Below are 22,229 nucleotides of genomic sequence, written 5' to 3'. Positions count from 1 at the left end.
TGAGGCCATCAGCTGAGCATGCATGAAGGGTGAATAGGCTTTAAGGCTGGAAGCTTCTAAAATGGTTATAAGAATTTATACTGTGATTTCAACTGGAAAACACAGCGCATTCCCTCAAGGCTGAGGACTTGGTACTGCAGAGCTGCTCAGTTGGTAATGCTAGAACTATCCCTGGTATTAGAGTTATTGATGCAGGTTTTAATAATGAGCCGGGTTTGTTATTTTTGCTATTGGTCTGAATAACATTAAGCAGCATAACAGAAAATAAGCATTTACAATGTCTTTTTTTTCTACTCGAAATACTAGTGAAAAAAAAGAGTCAGTATTCTAACATAATAACAATTGCCCATGACACAGCTATAAAAGCCAGAATTATAGTCCATAAAACAAAGAGACAGTGAGTTGAGAAATTACCAAGTAAATATTATTATACATAGACAGACAATTAGAGTAAATATAGAAGGGGGAATAACCTCAATTTTTCTTACAGCATTTTTTGGCCTCATTTTCTGAAATAACTCATTTACCAAAATGGCACAACTCTCCAACATAATCAGGGTGGCTCATATAGGGGGGAGTTACAAAAAATGACAGTTGTTCAAGACACCTTGGTCACAGTGGGCCTGGGTTTATTCCATAGTGCTTGTAAATTTTCTTATAAACTCAGGTTCAATTATTTCCTAGAAAACTTTCCACAGTGGACATCTTTCAATCAATCAGTACAGAGTTTCAAGTTTGAAAATTACCTTCCTGTTATAGCTGAAAATTAATTTCTTCTTGCTTGAGAGAAATGACATGCCCTAGTAATTTCCATATATTCTTTAAAATGGAACATTCAGGCTTTGATGCGAAATCTCCTAAAAATGACCCCCCAAAATACATCAAAACATTTCTATTAATTCATGAAATTAAGGACAGCGTTTTACATTTTCTCCTGTCACTGATTCCATTTGCCTTATTGCTTTCATCTGTGGCCCACAAACTTGGGAGCACAATCAACAAACCCCTCGGTGGCCGCTTCATCTCTGCTCTATTTGATTTCTTCTCTCTGAGTAAATGATTAAGTTTTCATGCATTGGTTCAACCAAAATCTATGTTCACTCAACCACATCCTTTATTGATTACTTCTACTGCAAACAGTAGGCCAAGTGTGATATACATAATTGGACAGTTGTCAGGGGATGTGGGTGTTAACAGTCCTGTTTTCCCAGTTGGAAACTGGAATCACCTTGATACACAAATATTCTGCAGTTTCATTCTCATTCTTTGGACCGAGGAGTCCTGTTCCTCAGAATATATGTTTTTAACTCTCTAAGGTCTGGTTGAATGAATTTAATGATTATACCATATAATATGCTGCTCAAGTTGCACCTGTGCACTGCATATAGAAAACTGGAATTAATATTTGTCTAACATTTTAACCTTGTCCTTGAACTCATTCAAGTAATCCCTAGCATTTCTGTGAGAAAAAAAAAAATTTATTCTTTCCCTTCTAAAGAAAGACTGTCTTCTAAATCTAAGGCTAACTTTTAAATTTATAAATCCTTTAAGCAACATATAATGTTTATATTTCAGATGCTATATTAACAGCTTTGCTGGCTATGGAACTGTGCATTCACTGAGTGGAGCATGTAATTTATAATGGGAAGGCTGTTTCTGTAGCATTATTTGTTAGAGCAAGTTCCAGGTACTTTTCGATGCTTTAGAGATCTGTTGCTCCTTTGGGAGGAAAACAACTGGACTCACCCAGCAATAGTTTTATTTATACTATTTTGTGTTTCGTTATTCACTGAACTTCTTGTGCTTTTTTGTTTGTTTGATTGTATATGTTGTGATTTAACAATCCTCAGCAGGCCAAACTTAACTCAAAATATACTTCCATCAAAAATATATCAGCTTTTAGGAACATGAGCATAAATAAGCTTCAGTGAGTCCATTTTAGCTAAATAAAAACAATAGTTTTTTCCCTGAGGTTTTAAAGTGATATGCAAAGAAGTGTCTATTTTTTTCTTAAGTTATCATTTTTTTCTTGAATACTACTATCCAAGAAAGAGCTTGGAGAGTTAACATCAATTTGATAAAACATTTTTAGTTCTAGAAATTTATGAGTTTGCTCAAAATTTTTAGTATATTTATTTATTTATATTTTTATGCTCTTGAGTTATCTCAATATCATTTTTGTTTTTCCACGAAGCAAATATTTAAATTAAAGTAATGAGTGTACCTCTTTTTGTTATTTTAACTCATGTCTGCATTTGAAATAATACTCATAACAATTCATAATTTTTTTCTGGAGAATTGAGCCATGCCTAAATGTAGAAGATTATCATAAATTTGTTATGAGAAGGTGAGAACTGAATCATAAAAGGCAATATTAACTTTGGGAATGTAAAATTCCATTCTATTTCTGATATGTAAACCATTCTCTTACCAGTAAGAAAGGAAAAAATAATGCATTTGATAGTGCCTGATACTGAAGTAAACAAAAAGTGTTAGTTCTTTGACACATGTCCCCTAGAAAATAGATAGTAGGACTTTATTTGCCTCTCTGTCTTGCAAAGTGTTCCCTCAAATCATTGCATAATGAAAGATTTTCTAAAAGTAATGTTTAGCTAATTTGACTTTTCTTCTCAACTAGTGTTAGATTCTATCAAGCAGAGAACTGTGGGTATGATAACTTTTTACTTCACTGAAGGGTAATAATAATAATAGCTGTCATTTAATGAATCTCTATGTGCCAGGCTATACATACATGTAATTTTTCATCTCACAACACTCTGTGGTCACTTTAAAAATGAGAAAATTGGAGCTGAGAAAGATGTGTTTATTTTTTTTTAAGGTCCTTGCAGTATTTTATTTTTTATTTTATTTTTTTTATTAAGGTATTATATGTGTACATATCTTACCATTGTGTTTAAAGTTATTCAATTAAAAGGCCAATGTTGGGATTCATGGCTAGATCTTTCTAATTGCACCATAGCACTTTGCAACTTTAAAGCAATTTACCTGATTTTTATAAACATACTAAAGCTTATCTATGAACATGAATGTGGTCCTCGTCAAATCTTGGGAGGTTATGCAAGTTGATACCTCTAATCCTGCCATCACCTGTTTTAAAAGAGGGAGACATATGTAATTCTTTCAACAATGAAGATTTATAAAAATTAAAAATAATAATGATAAATTACATACCTTTGAAATGTTTGTGGCATATTCTTTTTTTTTTTACAAGCAATGGGAAAGATTTTATTTTTTTTTTAAATAAATCTTTATTCAGATTATTACAATTGTTTCTCCTTTTTCCCCCCATAGCTCCTCTCCACCCGGTTCCCACCCCACCCTCCGCCCCCACCTCCCCCCCACTGTCCTCATCCATAGGTGCACAACTTTTGTCCAGTCTCTTCCTGAACCCCCCACACCCCTTTCCCCCTGAGAATTATCACTCCACTCCCTTTCTATGCCCCTGATTCTATTATATTCACCAGATTATTCTGTTCCTCAGGTTTTTAATTCACTTGATTTTTAGGTTCACTTGTTGATAGATATGTATTTGCTGTTCATAATTTTTATCTTTACTTTTTTCTTCTTCCTCTTCTTTAATACCTTTCAGCATTTCATATAATACTGGTTTGGTGGTGATGAACTCCTTTAGCTTTTTCTTATCTGTGAAGCTCTTTATCTGCCCTTCAATTCTGAATGATAGCTTTGCTGGGTAGAGTAATCTTGGTTGTAGGTTCTTGCTATTCATCACTTTGAAAATTTCTTGCCACTCCCGTCTGGCCTGCATAGTTTCTGTTGAGAAATCAGCTGACAGTCGTATGGGTGCTCCCTTGTAGGTAACTAACTTTTTCTCTTGCTGCTTTTAATATTCTCTCTTTGTCTTTTGCTCTTGGCATTTTAATTATGATGTGTCTTGGTGTGGTCCTCTTTGGATTCCTTTTGTTTGGGGTTCTGTGGGCTTCCTGGACTTGTAAGTCTATTTCTTTCACCAGGAGGGGGAAGTTTTCGGTCATTATTTCTTCAAATAGGTTTTCAGTATCTTGCTCTCTCTCTTCTTCTGGCACCCCCATAATTCTGATGTTGGTACGCTTGAAGTTGTCCCAGAGTCTTCTTACACTATCTTCAACTTTTTGGATTATTTTTTTGCTTTTTGCTTTTTCGGTTGAGTGTTTTTTGCTTCTTTGTATTTCAATTCTTTGACTTGATTTTTGTGTTCCTCTAGTCTGTTTTTTGGGTCTCTGTATAATATTTTTTATTTCAGTCAGTGTATGTTTAATTTCTAGTTGGTCCTTTTTCATATCTTCGAGGGTCTCGTTATATTTATCGGCCTTTTCTAGGATATTCTTAAAAAGCCTTATAACCGTGGTTTTGAATTCTATATCCAGTTGTTTGTTTTCCTCCATTTCTTTCGTTTGTGATCTGATTCTCTGAGGCCGCATTTTCACTGCTTCCCTGAGTTGGTAAGGTAGATTTGTGTGCTAGGTTTCCAATATGGCCCAGTGGGTCGGCCTCCCCAGTTAACCTGAGGTGGACACTCTTGGTGCACCCCTTTGTGGACTGTGTGTACAGCCTTGTTGTAGTTAAGTCTTGATTGTTGTTGGTATCACTGGGAAGAATTGACCTCCAGGCCAGTTGGCTGTAAGGATCAGCTGTGTCTATGCTGGGAGAAGTTCAGTGCTGGAGACAGCCTTATAGAATTAGACTTGCCAAATTGCAATAGCCTCTGTGCTCAGCTTGGATGGGGTGGAGTCTCAGGGCGGAGCAGACAGTCTTGGCTTCCCGTCAGCCTTGCCCTTGCGCGCACGCGCGCGCCTTCAGACCTCTGCCTTCCCTGGCTCCCGAGTCTCTGCCCAAGAGTCCAGACTCCCCCCACAAGAGCGTGGGTCCCCAGGGGCTCGCCTGGAACTGGGGTCCAGTGCAGTCAGAACTGGGGCTCAGTGCAGTCAGGAGCCTCTGACTCCCTTCCACTAGGGAAAGCCTGTGGCAACCTCTGCAGCCTTTGTGCGCACTGGCACACGCATGCCTTCAGACCTCTGCCTTCCCCAGCTCCCGAGTCTCCGCCCGAGAGTCCAGACTACCCCCGTAAGAGCGTGGGTCCCCAGGGGCTCGCCCAGAACTGGGGTTCAGTGCAGTCAGAACTGGGGTTCAGTGCGGTCGGGGGCTTCCTTCCCCCTTCTGCCAGAGAAAGTCAGCCAGGCTCTCAGCCGCCCTTCCTCTCTGCGCGCACAAAGACCCTTTGCCGTACCTCCAATTCTCTGTGAGCTTTTCTCTTTCCTTCTAGTTGTAGAATTTTCACTCAGCCAGCTTTCCTGTGGTTCTGGATGGTGTCTGTTCTGTCTTTTAGTTGTAGTTTTGAAATTATTGTGCGAGGCAGCAGTTTAGGTGCTTACCTATGCCGCCATCTTGGTTTCTCACCTGGCATATTCTTTTGAATGCCCCCTATAGATGTGTATCTTTGTTTGAGAGGTCGGTTTGATATTTGCAAACAGCCAAAGGATTTAGAGTCACATTTAGGAAAAAAAAAAACACATAATAATCTTTAGGGTTAACTCCATTTGGGGGATATAATTGATTAAATTACTTACAAATGCTTTATAATAAACCTACATTATGAAGATGTTTTCTAAAGAGGGAGTCCAAGATGCCATCAGCTTCATCATTAGGTGATATCTTTTAAGATAACCACTTAGAGGAAATTCTCTTTTTTTGCATGCTTAGTAAATCTGGACAGTTGGAAATACAGTACAGGGGGAAAATGAGGGGTAGAAATATAGATTTGCCATATGTGCATACAGGAGTTAGAGCACACCATAGCAGTATGTGAAATTGCCCATAGTAAGCATTTAGTGGAGTGGGGAGGACAGTCTTAGAACTCTGGAAAGAGTCAACTTTGGATGGGTAGAGACTCTAATGTCAGTAAGATACCAAGGAAGATAAAAATATGAGAAAACAGATCAGCTGAAAGTTCTGGACAGTAGAGAGGGAGACCATTTGGAGATAGATGGGATGTTAACAGCAGGGATTCCCAGCCTGTGTGTTAAGGCCTGAGTAAAGGCACAGGAGGAAGAGGCCTGGGAGCAGAGCAAGGAGCCTGAGTCTATCCAGCCGTGGGCAAACTACGGCCCGCGGGCCAGATCCGGCCCGTTCGGCTGTTCTATCCGGCCCACTGAACCGAAAGAGTGGAGGGTTCTCTTGCTCTCTCCTCTGCTCCTTTACTTTGAATTTATATTAGTTCACACAAACACTCCATCCATGCTTTTGTTCCGGCCCTCCGGTCCAGTTTAAGAACCCATTGTGGCCCTCGAGTCAAAAAGTTTGCCCACCCCTGGAACATGTGATCCATTTCAAAATTCAAACACATGACAATTTTTCAAATTTATATAGGTGCTTTGAGTTCACCGTGATATTCCCTGGAGTTGGCTCCAAATCCTTTGGCAGCCTTTTAAGGTCAAATTTGCACTATAAGCTCTAGATGTGTTCTTATGAGGAGGATATTGAAGGGAATATGCTCCAAGTTTCAAAGCACTATACACAGTTCATAGTACCCATCACAGTTAATCCCATGCACGAATTTATATATGTATCTCTCCAATTTGACAGGGAAACTCTTTAAAAGCAGGAACTGTATTCCCCAGAAAGTAGCATTCTACGTTTCTTGATATTACTGGAATACCCAGAAGACAGGAGTTTACAGTCATGAACTTCAAACATCCAACCCCATGACTGGGGTTCTCACAATTTACATAGAAGCTTGACTTTCATGTCTACTGCATAAATGTTTCCCATCTCAAACTTTCTACCATTGCTTCAGTCAAAAATATATGAATGGCTGATATACTGTATACCAAGCACTCTGCTAGAAACGATGTCTTTCTGAGCATTTTACCAGTTTATAACACCTGTATAGGTAACTTCTGAGATGCCTGAGACTTCAATGCCGAGGGATGCTAACAAAAAACAAACTACCATTCACCTTTCATAAACTTTTAAAAGGTTTTATTGAAAAAAACAACAACTTTATTGAGTTATAATTCATATACCATGAAAGAGATCATTTTCATCACCCTGAAAAGAAGCCCTACACCCTTTAGCAGCCACTCCCTTGCCTCTCTCCCCAGCCTCTGGTTATCACTAACCCACTTTCTGTCCCTATGGATTTGCCTACTGCACATTTCATGTAAATGGAATTATATAATGTGTGGCTATTTGTGACTGGCTTCTTTAGTGTGTTTTCAAGGTTTATCCATATAATAGCATGTATCAATACTTCATTCCTTCTTATAAGAATGAGGCTAAGTAATATCCCATTGTACAGATATACGACATTTTGTTTATTCATTCATAGACATTTGGATTGTTTCCACTTCTTGGCTATGAAGAACCATGTTGTTATGAACACTCATGTACAAGCTTGCATGAACATATTTTCATTTCTCTTGGGTATATATGTAGGAGTACGATAGCTGGGTCATGTGATAACTCTATGTCAAAGTTTCTGAGGAATTGATCAGTTCTTTTCCAACACAGCAGCAGCAGTTTACATTAACACCAGCAATGCATGAAGGTTACAAGGTTTACATTGTAACTTACTATATATTCCCACAAAATCAAGCCATGTATTTTTTATTTGATATTTTCACTTTAAATTTCATTATCCTGGTAACCATCTTGCACTTTCTAAAACAAAAGACACACAAGATCTTCTCTTGACTGTGACATTAAGTGAAATGATACTCCAATAGCTTCCTGTTTTATTTATTCTAGCCAAGGAGAGATGATAGAAGCAATTACATACCTGAAGAAATTTGTGAAACTGGCAAGAAACAATTTTCAAAAGCTAGATGTTGTGAAAGCAAGTACAATGCTTGGTGATATCTACAATGAAAAAGTGAGTATATGTGTTTCTCGCTTATGGGGGGAAAGTAGCTTTAAAATTCTATTCCCATTGTATCCTCACTTTCCCCCGTACGTTGTGCAGAATGACCCCAGGACTGCGGGACTTAGTTGATGCACAGGGCAGTGACTGGAAAGAGAACCATCTCTTTTTTCCTCTTCCCCCTGGACCTGAGTGCCAGGTCAGGCACAGTCACCACAAGCTGCCAACATTGATGCCCATCTTCACAGTCAGTGCAGGTCCTAAGTAATTTCAGATGTGAAGGTCAATTAAAATATTTAAATTCAAAGGAACTTCATTATATTAATTGGCTCTCATCAACTGACACTGACATTGGTGGCTCTTGCTCCAAATTCTCTTTTTACTAACCCAGCGGTAACGCCCCTGCTAGGTCCTCAGGAGAAGACAGGACAGTCCCAAGAGCAGTTCTGAAGGAAATATGTAATTCTAGCAGCAGATTGGTTATGGGAAAGAAGAAAGAAAGATGAGAAAAAAGTCTAAAATAAAAGTATCTCACTCAAGAGGCCACTACTAGTGAAATGCAGGTCACACTTTAATGTTAACTTTCCATGCAGCACTTATCTTACAGTTTTCTTTCTTGCGACATTTTATTGTTGCTATTATTTTTTAATCTGGCTGGAATGGAAGCTTAATGAGAACAAAGAGTGTATCTGCCTTATTATTTTATTCCAGTGTCTAGCAGAGAACCCGGCTCAGAGTTGGTGAGCTAAAAAATTAGTTTATTGAATCAATCAATAAATTTATAACCAGTTTTATATAACTGAAGAGTAGTCTTTTCTCACTTTTGAAATCCTAAACTTCTATTTTATTCTTGTACAATATTTTGGCAGTTTGAAAACTTGTAGTGAATCTTTAAAAGCAAATCTAATGGTACTTGTCAGTCTACCTTTTAAGGCCCTCATGGTATGATGAAACCTTTTCTGGTTTCATATATTCATGTAATGTATTCTAATAATAATGTCTAAGAAATCTATTATATTATAAGGCCACAATTACAGTATAAAACTATGTTTGAAAAAAATGTTGGAGTTTTCTCTCACTGGTATAGTGTTATTATAATTAAAATAAACATATCTTAAAAATATCCTTTATCTTAGATAAATTCTCTTTTATGTAGTAAAATAACCCTTTTACTACATAGTCTTGAAAGTGGCCACCAAAATGAATTATAGCTCAAATGATCTTTTTCTGGACTGACTGTTCATTGAAAACATATAATTAATACAAAGTGGTCAAATGAGAATGTTTTAGGGGAAATAACTTAATGAGATTTCTCATTCCCTAATAAGATCAGAGAATAATAACATAGTTAAAACAATGGTAGTTCCAACACTAAAATAGTAGGGAAAATGTGTAAGAAATTATTCTTCCTTATTTCTGAGAAAATGCCCATGAGCTTGAAATATAGTAACATTTTATACACCAAAAAAAATCTAGTAAGAATCAGAATCATGCTTGAAAATTCTGTTATAGTGTAATAACACAAGCTTTGTTTCAAGGCCTATGATGTCATCAAAACCCTGTCCTGAAATTGTCCACTAAATGCTTATCAGTGATATTTATAACATTAAATGAAGTTCTCATCTAGTAAGATGCATTCATGAAATGCATAAATTCATTTATATATTCTCAAACTCATATTTAAGATTACCAGCATTAACTACTAGAATCTTCTGAATTTTATAATAGGATAGGGATTAACCGATAACAGAAATGAACTATCAAGGTTAGCCAGAACCTTTGGAGAAGAGATTGAATTTAGACATTAAAGAATTAAAATTCTGGAAATCTAATATACCTTAATGAAGTCTCATTCCAAAAAGGTATGTATAAAAGCACTTCCATCTGAGAATTAATGTTGTATTTTATTAAGAGTGTTTTAAACTAGAGAAATTACATTAATGCCAGTTTTATGGCAGTTGTGTGTCTAAAGATTGAATGCTAGGTACAATTTAAGGGAAGAATAATTACCTCAAGGGTGGTGAAGGCCTGGGGTGAGGGATGGGGGCGGGCTAGACAGAGTCAATGGGGGAGAAAGGAGGACATATGTAATACTTGCAAAAAATTTTAAAAAAAGAATAATTATCTCATTTTAATGCTCCTATTTTTAAGGGAGAAAAAGCACTTGTTAAATAAGATCTAATAAAAGTTTTAGGCGCATATATACTTACACTGACAGCCAGCTCACCTCCTGATCATAAGCTTGTTTCTTTGCTGAATTCCCAATTGTCTGGCATATAGTAGATGGCTAATGAATAAATGGATGAATGAATGAGTTTGTTTTAACATAAATGAAATAATATACCAAAAAATTTCTAGAAATTCAAATATATGTTAATTATTTATGGTCCCTAATTTTCCTAACTGAGCCTCCCACCTAAAACAATAAATAGCCTAAAGCTCAGAATTATAACTAGAACAATAATTAGATATTTATACTTCTCTTTTTAAAAATAAAAATATTTGGCCTGGCTGGTGTTGCTCAGTGGTTGAGCGTCAACGTATGAACCAGGTCCAGGAGATCATGGTTTGATTCCTGGTCAGGGCACATGCCCAGGTTGTGGGCTTGATTACCAGTAGTGGACATGCAGGAGGCAACCAATCAATGATTCTCTCTCATCATTGATGTTTCTATCTCTCACTCCCTCTCCCTTCCTCTCTCTGAAATTAAAAACAAAACAAAACAAAAAAACACACATTAAAAATAGAAAAATTTGGTCTAGTCATATATTTTCATATATATTATCCTATATCTTTGATGTCTAGCAGGACAATCTATAATTTCAATGAATTTTATTTTCACGTTCAATATTTATGTTGTTTCTCAATCATCTAATTTACTAATTGGCATATACATATCTGATAATTTTGTTTCCTAATTAAGTAATCTTATTCTCATTTAAGTTCTATTATTCTATGTTTTATACTTAGAAATAAGAGAAATACTTGCTCATCTCAGCAAACAAAAATTATTACTGGTATAATATAGAAGGATTCTGTTTAAATTGGCAAATTTAATTGGAATGAATCATTTGAATAAATGGTTCACCTAAACTGTCCTTGTGGGCATGTAACAGAGTGTTATATGTGCTGCTCATAACTGTCAGATAAGCCTTATTTCTTCCACTCCTCACCTTGCCAGCAACTTCTTTATTCAGACAATTTGACTGCTCTCTGAAGTCCAGTTACACAGAGGTACATGGAGTTGAGTGTGCACTTTACCTGAACTGGTGTGTAGTATAAAGCTATTACTGTGGTGTTTTTATTTCTAATTCCTTCATAAAATATTGTGAGAGAATGACTCACAAATTCATAACAAAACATTCTCTCATAAGGGTTTCCTTTCAAAAGAGAATGCATGTAAGTTTTTGTGTATATGCAATAGAAAGTAAGGTGAGGGTAGGGCACGGAAGGAGAGAGGAGAATGGAGCCATAATGTTATGTCAGTGAAGAAAGGAAATCTTGTTGCCTAGAGTTTTTATAAATATAGCTCAATTCTAAAAATATCTTCCTTTGAGGAAGAGTTTTTTTGTTTGTTTTTTTGTTTTGTTTTGTTGGTTTTTTTTAATTTCTTTATTGATTAAGGTATCACATATTTGTCCTCATCCCCCCATTCCCATCCCAAACCCCTCCCTACGCATACCCCCCACCCACCTGTTGTCCGTGACCACTGGTTAGGCTTATATGCATGCATACAAGTCCTTTGGTTGATCTCTCATGCTTACCCCCACCCTCCCCTACCTTCCCTCTGAGGTTTGACAGTCTGATCGATGTTTCCCTGTCTCCAGGTCTGTTTTTGTTCATCAGTTTATGTTGTTCATTATTTCCCCTAGATGAGTGAGATCATGTGATACTAGAAATATACTTATAAGAACCGAAAATGAGACAAGCAATAATGGTTATGCTGAGAGGCAAATGAATCAGTCTGTAGTGAGTTTCTTTCTGGGCCAACAGTTCTTTTGAGTCCCAATTTCAATGTCAAACAGTTCCTTATGTGTACATGTCAGCAATGATATTTCAGTTCTGGATGGTGGACAAATGGTGGTAATGCAGGTCCGACCCTCCCTGGTTTGGGTCCTGGACAACCTACAGCACACAGCTACTGACTGCTAGTATGGCAAGGCGTCATCAGCGTCTTCCATCTCTGGACTGTTTCTCTTCTGTCTTCATGGCTGGAGCAGTCCTGTCAATTCCTCTCTGTTGCAGGAATCCACATGGTCTTGGAGTTGTTTTATGAAAATATACAAACATATTCTCAACCAAAAGTTAATAAAGGAATCTTTTCTATAAATTTAACTTGGGATCCTTTTTCATTTTTAGCCCAAATGATTTTCCTTTGGCTTGTTTTGACACCATATGTGTTTTTCATGGGTGTCTTGCTGTTAGCATTTCAAATGAAAGTTAATTTTCTAAAGTAAAAATTTTCTAGATGTAATTTACTTACAGGATACTTTTCCTTACATGATATTCTTCTACTACCCCCCCTTTTTTGATTTAAATATTAGGAGGCTTTTGGAAATTTTATAATGTAGTCTTGATAGCTTTTAAATTTTAATTTTTTGCACTAAAATATGACTGCTTTAGGTTCATTACATGTTACGCAATTTTACCATGAGATGAACTACCAATAAAAATTTTAGTTAACACTTTAGGAACAGCTTTTTGTCCTGTACCATTAATTTTTCTAGAATATTCGCTTATTTCAATTAGCCAATTTAAATTAGTGTGAGAACTTAACTACTATTTTACTGTCAAATTTAATACTCTAACAACAATCTTATTTTACCCTGTAAATATTAGTGGAAAGGATTATTTGCCTTCTTGAGTAGGCCCTGAGAGTTCCTGGTGCTAGGCTGGATTTAGATATCAAAAACCCACTTCCCCACACCGTGGGTACAAGACAACTCACAAGTCTTGTTGCAGTGAGAGGGCAGCTACTGTTGGCCAAGTCTCTGTCTATTACCTGGGTCCCGATTTGAGCTGGGCATGGGAAGCGAAGCAGCCAGGGGGATAGGAGACCTCCCTCAGAAGGGGTGAGGGTCAGGGCCCTGCAAAGTTGTGGGGGTGAGGGTCTGTGCCCCACCTCTGTTGACCCCCAAATTCTCTCCTGATGGCTCCTCTGTGACTGTGCCTGTCTTAGGTTGTTCCTTCCCTGAGGAATCTTACCCATCTCTGGCTAACCAGCCATCCTCCGGGGCCAAGCAGGGTGATGTGAGGTTTAGTTCTGTCTCCTTGCTAGCCTATGCCCCCATGGCCTCCACGCCCAGCACCTGCCTTGGGATCCCCTCGCCTGCTGGCGGGGCCCTGGCACTGATCACATATCTTGGGGAACCCAGGTTTCTTCTCCAGGGAGGGCCCAGCTCACCCCACTGGGCGAGAGACAGATCCATGGTACCAGCCACCACGAGGCTTCAACCTCAGCATGAAAAGAAAGCACAGGCAACAGCTGTGGGCAATTGGATTGTGAGAAGAGGGTCCCTCTTGGCCAAAAGAGCAAGAGGGGCCAATATAGAATGCTCCCGTGCCTTCCCAGGGGGCCCTCTACACAGTGGAAGGGATTAAATCCTTTCATGTCCTTTTTAAATTGCTGCCAGACATTCAAAGAATTAGTTTGTAAGTTTGTTTGGGATAAATGTACATTATGTTGGATGAAAAGTTTTTAATGAGGATTTTCCGAAGACTTGGGGGCAGCAGAAGATAGTCTTTTCTCTGAGACTCAATTTCATCATTTGTAAAATAAGATTTTCTCATAGGATGACTTATGAAAGCTAATGACATACTATATGTGAAGTACTTGGCACTGGCCCTGATACTTCATAAAATTAGGGAAACATTATTCATTTGTGGGCAATAGCTTTTAGGAGGAGAGGTGAGGATGACAACAACAACAAAAAAGAAAACAACAACAACAAAGAACTTTAATTTTTGTAATTTAAAATGTTGCCGAGAACTTGGAGAAGAGATGGACATTTAAATGATCATTTAGGTTGTGCTAGTCCTACCAAGATATTTTTTTTTCATTGCAGTCAAGAATGGCATATGCATGTGGGAGAACAAGACTAAACACTAAGTCAACAGACACATACATCTGTCTTCACTGATGATTGCTTAACAGCTTGGCTGGAAATTATCTTGCACTGTGCCTGATAGCTAAAGCTAGTTAAAAATATTTCATTGGGTAAATCCAATACTACACGTAAGAAAATACCATCCATATCAATGTGAATTGATTAATTCTTTCCCAGACTTCTTTTTGCTGTCATGTATTAGGTTAAACCATATGAAAATGCTAATATTTCAACATTTTTTATCCGAAAAACTTACATTTCATACAGTTCAACCTGATATATACAGCTTTCTTAGTGAATTAACTTCAAGAATTGCACAGTTAGTAATCCCGATGTTTAAAGAAAACCTTGTTCTAACAGAGATCCTGCTTGCCATCACTTTCTTCTTGAAGATGAACTGCTATAACTGTTGAAAGAACAGTGTGGTGCTTGTCAAGGTGGGAAGACATGTGAAATGGTATACTGAAAATTAAGAAAAAAATATTTATCTTATATTTTTAGGGACACTACAACAAAGCTTCTGAATATTTTCAGCAAGCTTTTGACACTACAGCAGAGCTAACAAATGTGCCTCTGTTGGATGAAACCAAAGTTCATTATGGAATAGCAAAAGCTCATCAGATGATGCTGACAATTAGCAATTATATAGAAGCTGCAGATCTCTCCAGCCTTAACTGCCTGCTCTCGTGGAAGGAGACTAGAAGTAACATTGCACCTGATCCAATTATTGGTAAGGCATTGGTTTGGGTGTGTGTGTGTGTGTGTATGTGTTTTTTAAACACTTTAGATTTTGCATCGTTCTTAATGGCTAAGTCATTTTCATTTGTAAAGGTTTACTCAGTCATTGGTGATTTTAATTACTTGGGCAATTTTATTTGTTCCTTATGTGAATATTATATGTATGTACTTTTGTGCTATCTTGTACCTTCAATTTTAAGGAAAGCATAAAATCATGGGAATGATGCCTTCAACTTGATAAATGGCCATCCTCAAGCTGTGTGTTTTTTTATATCAATGATCTTCAATAATCAACAGTAAGTAGTGATCAGTTGTGAAGACTGAAATAAATTTATGCTTTTTAAAAAATGTTCAGTGTTGTGCCTTATTGACAAGAGCAGGTGTGTATAGATGCTGATTAATATTAAACTCTTACTGTTCTGATGGTAGTGAATTTCCTATTTTTTGACAATTCAAATTTGAATATTAACTTCAACAATATTTGGTAGTAATTTCACTCAATGCCACTTTTTTCCTATATATGTTTGCGGTGATAATTAGTCAAAATAGTCCATTAAAACAAATAACTTGGTAGGGGAGGGTCAGTTTTGCCTGTCAACTTGACTAGGCTTTAGTCCTCAGTTAAGAATTTTAGATTAGGGTGGGTTTGTTTGTTTTTAAACAGTACTGCCTGTGACAGACCTTGGGTTACATGATTATTTGTTTGCAAGTCAAACTTTTTAAAGCAACATGTTTTAAATATTTTGGGATAACTCAAATGGAATCATTTGGCAAAATTTTGTAATGTGAAGAAGCATCTCCACCTTTGAACTCTTCTTTTTTCTTGTTTAGATAAAACAATAATCTCTCTTGGTATTTATTTCCACCATAGAATAAATAGTAAATTGGGCACAAATGAATTTTATTGACTCTTTATATTAGCAAAATACCAATTAGCACCATCTGTCCCCTAGTTATGAAGTAAGAATGGTCTCGTTCCAAATTTATACACAGTAAGAAAAAAACAAGAGGAAGTCTTTAAAAACAGAAGGCCTGTTGAATTTCAATGTGCTCAAGTACCCCCAAAATATGTATGGTTAACTATTGATAATTATTGATAACCACTTTTGATCATATTTTGCTTACTTCTAAATGTTGTCTTGTCATATATTGGGGAGTTTGTTCTGTAGTTTGGAGTTATCTCCCCTTTCATTTCTCATTTTTCCTTCCCAGGAGATCAAGTAGGGAAAGTATGATCCATCTAGTAGAATACTTGCTTTGATAAAAGATTTGGTAGAGAGTAAGTTGAGTCACTCATGTTTTCAAGTTTACTTTGGATGGACTTTAGCCATCACATAATGATCATGAAAAAAATACTCAAAACTGGCTTCTGATCAGAGCCATGTGTCTAATTGGTACAATCCTGATTTTGACTTTTTAAAAATCGTATTTTACCTTTCTTTACTCTATAAAGCTATTTTTCTATTTTTTTAATATTTTATCTCTATTTTTTGTAGTGGGGGGCCAGCCCTGCAGGGGAGGGCAGCTAGTGGGGGCCAGCCCTGCAATGGAGGGCAGTTGCGGGGGGACCATCCCTGCAGTGGAGGACAGTTGGGGGGGACCCAGGTCTGCAGGGGAGGGCAGTTGGAGGGGACCAGGCCTGCAGGGGAGGGCAGTTGTGGGCAATCAGGTCAGCAGGGAGGGCTATTAGGGGTGACTGGGACAGCAGAGGAGGGCAGTTGGGGGATACCAGGCCAGCAGGGGAATAGAACAAAAATGCATTTGAAACAATTATTTAGGGAGTAAAACCTCAGCTATTCATATGTTAGAGATGATTAAATTCTCCAGAATGCTAAGAAAGTACACCCCCTTACTGATTCATTTGATCAAGATTAGAAATCTATGTATGGATGAGCGACGTCATTATAAAAGTGAGAAATAATCATCATTCAGATTCAAATATAAATAAGTTAATTCTCATGCTATTGGGGTGTTTACCATTTTGGGGGGCAGTTGTTTTATATAGAAATAAAACGTGTACGACATTATCAACACAATTGCTTATTTACAAAGAATATTTTAGCTCAAAGAACACTTTAAAGTCTACTTCACAATGTTTCCAAATTATTTTCTTAACCACAACTCTTATTATTCTTTTATCTTTGCTCTGCTTAAGAACCTTCATTGGCTCCCTACTGCCTATAAATTAAGTACAAGCTTCTCAACCTTTAGCTACCCACCTCCTCCCTGACACCTCACTTCCAGCCCCAACACTCCCCAGAAAATTCTCACTGATCTTGCAAGGACCTTCTCAAGTGCTAAAGTCTTCCCTGATTCCCCTCTCACTTGAATGTTATCTTTTCTCTCTGTTCCCACATTGAATCTCATTCATTAATCCCAAACACTTTTTATTTGTCATATTTTTGCATACTGTCCTGGCCATTTCTTTAATTGCCTTATCTTCCCATTGAGAATATGAGTCTCTTGGAAACAGGTTCTGCTTCTTGGCGTTCCATAGGAAAGAAGGCACATGTCTAACACCTGCTTGCTAGCAGGTAAATATTTGTCAAATTAAAGAAAATTCAAAATGAGTATGTATGTCTTAGCCATAAACTAGTTTACACTAACCACTTTTAAAAACAAGATTCATAGTTTCCACCTCCTTGGAAAATATGAGAAAAACAACCCTATGATCCAACGCTGCATTCTGATTACCGTGCAATCATGTGAAAGCAGGACAACACCAAGGATGAGGTTGACAAAATGCAGAAATATTATTTGGAAGTCTGAGAAGCTTTTAGTTTTTCAAATGTTGCCTTTCTAGTCGGAAAAGGCGTCTTTAATCTTGCTACAGAGGGGTCCCATGTATTCAGAAAAAAGCAGATCAAAGATTTGAAAGATACATTATAAAAGCTGTGCAGTTATCTTCACCTCTGAGACTCACATCCTCCAAACAAATCATTAGCTCACAGAGCAGGCAATATTCTTTTAAGCAGAGGAACATGACCCCCTAAGGGAATTAAGCAGTGAGAGCACTCAGGTCTCTGGATGAAATGCAGCAGTCATTCACCAGCAATCCTCTTATCTTTGTACCCTTCAGAGGGAGCACAGCAAATATAGGAACCTTCATACTATTCTAATACTCCCAGGTATAGTTTGAATGGTTTCATATTCCTCCTTCCCTTTCCAATAGTAATATAAGAATATATTCTTCTCCCAAATTTAAGAATTTAGAAGAAATTCAAATCTATTGCAGTTCAATAACATATTTCAAGCCTGAAGCAACAGAAATTCGTTAGCTCTGGAAGGCTTAAGGGCCTGAAATCTGTTGATTTCTCTAGACTATAGTTTATTTTCCTTGCTATAACTATTATCTCTACAATCATGAAATTTTTTGTAATGAAAAGCTAATTCATTTTGCCTTGTGGAGATCACAGACCCAGATGTGGGACAGGGACACAGAAGCAAAAGCTCTCGCTCTCTCTCTCTCACCCTTCCTCTCTCTCTCTCTAACATATCCTCAGGTGAGGATTAAAATGAATGAATGAATAAATAAATACATAAGTAAGTCACAAACATGATCTCTAGAAAATCCTATGTAAAAATTCCTTTACACTGTTTTTGCCATAATATTACAAGTATATTAACTTATAGTGAGGGAGTGAGAAAAAAAATAAAGGTTAATGAGAGGAATCATCCTATCTAATAAAAGAGTGATATGCAAATTGACCATCACTCCAAGACACAAGATGGCTGCCCCCATGTGGACACAAGATGGCTGCCACAAGATGGCCAGCAGGGGAGGGCAGTTGTGGGCAGTTAGGGGTGACCAGGCTGCCAGAGGAGGGCAGTTGGGGCAGACCAGACGAGCAAGGGAGGGCAGTTAGGGGGGACCCAGGCCAGCAGGGGAGGGCAGTTGGGGGGGAACCAGGCCTGCAGGGGAGGGCAGTTGTGGGCAATCAGGCCAGCAGGGAGGGCAGTTAGGGGTGACCGGGCCAGCAGAGGAGGACAATTGGGGGAGACCAGGCCAGCTGGGGAGGTCAGTTGAGGGAGACCAGGCCTGCAGGGGAGGGCAGTTGGGGGGACCAGGCCTGCAGGGGAGGGCAATTGGGGGGGAACCAGGCCTGCAGGGGAGGGCAGTTCAGGGGGACCAGGCCTGCAGGGGAGGGCAGTTAGTGGGGGGCCAGCCCTGCAGGGGAGGGCAGCTAGTGGGGGCCAGCCCTGCAATGGAGGGCAGTTGCGGGGGGACCATCCCTGCAGTGGAGGACAGTTGGGGGGGACCCAGGTCTGCAGGGGAGGGCAGTTGGAGGGGACCAGGCCTGCAGGGGAGGGCAGTTGTGGGCAATCAGGTCAGCAGGGAGGGCTATTAGGGGTGACTGGGACAGCAGAGGAGGGCAGTTGGGGGATACCAGGCCAGCAGGGGAGGGCAGTTGGGGGATACCAGGCCAGCAGAGGAGGGCAGTTGGGGGATACCAGGCCAGCAGGGGAGGGCAGTTGGGGAGGACCAGGCCTGCAGGGGAGGACAGTTAGGGGAGACCAGACTGGCAGGGGAGGGCAGTTAGGGGTGACCAGGCCTGCAGCGAAGGGCATTTAGGGGCAATCAGGCCGACCGGGGAGCAGTTAGGTGTCGATCAGGCTGGCAGGGGAGTGGTTAGGGGGTGATCAGGCTGGCAGGCAGAAGCGGTTAGGGGCAATCAGGCAGAGGCAGGTGAGCGGTTGGGAGCCTGCAGTCCTGGATTGTAAGAGGGATGTCCAACCACCCGTTTAGGCCTAATTGGGCAGTTGGACATCCCTCAAGGGGTCCCAGATTGGAGAGGGTGCAGGCTGGGCTGAGGGACAACCCACACCCCGAGCACAAATTTTGTGCACCGGGCCTCTAGTTACATATAACCTTGTACAGAATTACTTTCAAATTCCTTAGCTGTACTTTATAATAACACTTCTTTAAGGCTTTTTAGGCAAACTCAATGACAGGATTAAAGCAACTTCAAAAGAGACAAGGCTGTGAATTTGGAAAAGGCATATTTCAGATGGGCCCTCTTCTCAGACCATATTCCCAGTTATTGTGAACAATCACTTTGAATCCCACTTCTATGACATCATAGATGGCGAACCTGGGTAACTTTACCTTTTTTACCTCATATCCAGGGGAAGATGACAGTTTCTACCTCCCAAGGTTGCCCTGACGGTCCTTTTGGTTGCCGACTCAGTGGCCATTGCCCAACGTCTTTCCTGCTAAGGGAATCCTGATTGTTCTCTTTCTTCTAGGTGACATGTCCTTAGGGGAAGGTCAGGCCTTTTCCCATCCCCAGTGGCTGAATATTATATAACTAATATAAGCCAGTCACTATGACCTCATTATACTTGCCAACTGATAGCTGCAGGGAGGATATGTGACACAATTCTAATTAATGATATAAGAGAAGAAAATCTTCTGAGGAATTTCTAGGAAGGTTTTATTCATTCTTAAAAAGGGGCACAAGATGATGCAATTTCCTTTTTCCTGACTTTAAATGTCACTCGAATATGTGATGCCTAGAGCTGCTTTAGCCAACTTGCCACCAGCTACCAAACTGATGATGGAGCAAGAAAGCGTGGAAGGAGTCTAGGTCCTTAATGAGCTCCTTCCATGCTAAATTAACTAGTCCTGTAATTTAACCACCTTTTTTTTTTTAATATGAGATAAATTTTCCTATTTCTCAAGTCACTTTTAGCTGGTGGGGTTCTTTTGGTTGTTGTTTCTTAAAAAAAAAAAAAAAACAGGTAAAAGCTCTAAGAGCTACAAGCACAGTAACAATAAAGTGCCAAGCAGCGCTGACATTTATCTAGCACAGAGTAGCCACTGCGGCCGCTATTGTAACCCCAGCAGCTACCGCAACACCTCGCACATAATAGTGCTCAAGGAATGCCTGAACTGTGGACTTTTTATTGAATAATTCTTTTATTAATTTCATTTTCAAGCAGTAGGCGGTACCTCAGAATCTGACATTCTCTCTGAATTTTAAAGATGTCCCATGATCTAAATTTACTTACCCTTCTTCCTAACTTAACCTCTTTCCTAATTAGAACACCTATCCTTCAGAGGCTCCAAGTTCTGACCACTGTTAGGAAGAAATCATTCTTAGTGAACTGATTCACACTATACTGTGAATGACTGAAAGTCTTTAACCTATTCAGAGCAATTGTGATTATTTTTAAATGTTTGAAGATTGCCTATTACCAAAACTTAGGCCAGTTGTAATATATATATAGTGTGTAATTGAAATCATTCAGGCATTGTGGGGCAAGATAATTATGAATAATGAGGCCAACACAATGATCTTCTAAAGTCTGGGAATCTACCATAGAATTCAACTTCTCTAAGCTATTCCTGAGTTTCAAATCTCCTTTTCAATATAAATCTATACCTATTTTTGAAAAAATTAAATCAAAAGCTTATTAGAATTTGTACATGACACATCAGGCTCCCATTAAAGAAAGTGATGAAAGCTAAGGTCCCACACATTAGAAAAACATTCAGTTAGTGCATGTAGTACGTAGAGGGCTCAGGAACCACTGCTGAGGGGATCGAATTCACAAGTGCTTACCAGTATCTGGTTCTTCACTCTTCTGGGTGCATGTTTCAGTCCCTGGAAACCAGGCCAGGGCTCTGGGACTAGTCCTGGCCCAGGGGCCAGAGGCACTTCTGGGCTCCAGCAGAGGAGAACCCACTTGAGATCCTGCAGCTTGTTCTGGCCCAGCTGCAGTGAGCAGGGAGGAAGCCTCGTCAAAAATTCTGGAGCCACAAGATTGAAGCAGCTTGGATCGCTCCATGTGCAGGTGCAGAGCACCTGTTCTAGAGAGCCATTTATACCTGCAGCAGAATTGTTGTGGGCACAGAATAACCCTCTATTGGGGTGAGCCACGGAAATTTTCGGAGTAGTTTCTTCCCTTAACTTAGGCTGCCCTGACTCCACGAGCTTCAGGCTTCTTGACGACAGCCGCCTGGATAGCAGCAGTGGGAGCTCCAGTGGGAAAACTATGACAGCCGTTTCTCTGTATGACAAGTCATACACTGTGTTTCTATGGTGCCAGTCTGCCTATGACTTTTTGGAGGCAGAGAGCCTTTGTGTTTTACTTCCATTTCCAGTCACACACAAAAACAAGTTTGCTAAGACAAGTTGAAGATGAAACATTAAAATATATTCTTTTTTAAAAAATACACTTTTTTATTGATTTCAGAGAGAGAGAAAGAAACATGAATGATGAGAGAGAATCATTGATCAGCTGCCTCCTATATGCCCCACACTGGGGATTGAGCCCGCACCCTGGGCATGTGCCCTGACTGGGAATTGAACTGCGACCTCCTGATTCATAGGTCGACGCTCAACCACCTAGCCAGCCAGGCTAAAATATATTCTTTATATGTGCTCTGCTACTGTCAAACAGCTTAAGACAGATATGCATCTTTTCCATTAATCTAATTTAAATTGATAGGTTATCAAAGTGTACTTCTAATACATTTCAAGAAAGAGCTTAGAGAATTTGAT

At 39.1% G+C, this 22,229-nt stretch overlaps 1 protein-coding gene across 1 annotated transcript in view; it reads left to right on the top strand.

Moving 5' to 3' along the window:
• The window catches only part of TTC29 (tetratricopeptide repeat domain 29), a 176,728-nt gene that overhangs the window by 106,327 nt on the left and 48,172 nt on the right, over window positions 1-22,229 (top strand). Inside the window, exons 10-11 of the mRNA XM_080674377.1 lie at window positions 7,765-7,888; window positions 14,485-14,713. Of these exons, the coding sequence (XP_080530503.1) occupies window positions 7,765-7,888; window positions 14,485-14,713 (353 nt within the window). The remainder of the gene's footprint in view (window positions 1-7,764; window positions 7,889-14,484; window positions 14,714-22,229) is intronic.

The sequence above is a fragment of the Plecotus auritus genome, assembly GCF_963455305.1.
Source record: "Plecotus auritus genome assembly, chromosome: 6".
In the NCBI taxonomy this organism is placed as follows: Eukaryota; Metazoa; Chordata; class Mammalia; order Chiroptera; family Vespertilionidae; genus Plecotus; species Plecotus auritus.
Note: the sequence above shows the minus strand (reverse complement) of the source record. Positions and strands in the feature narration are given on the sequence as shown.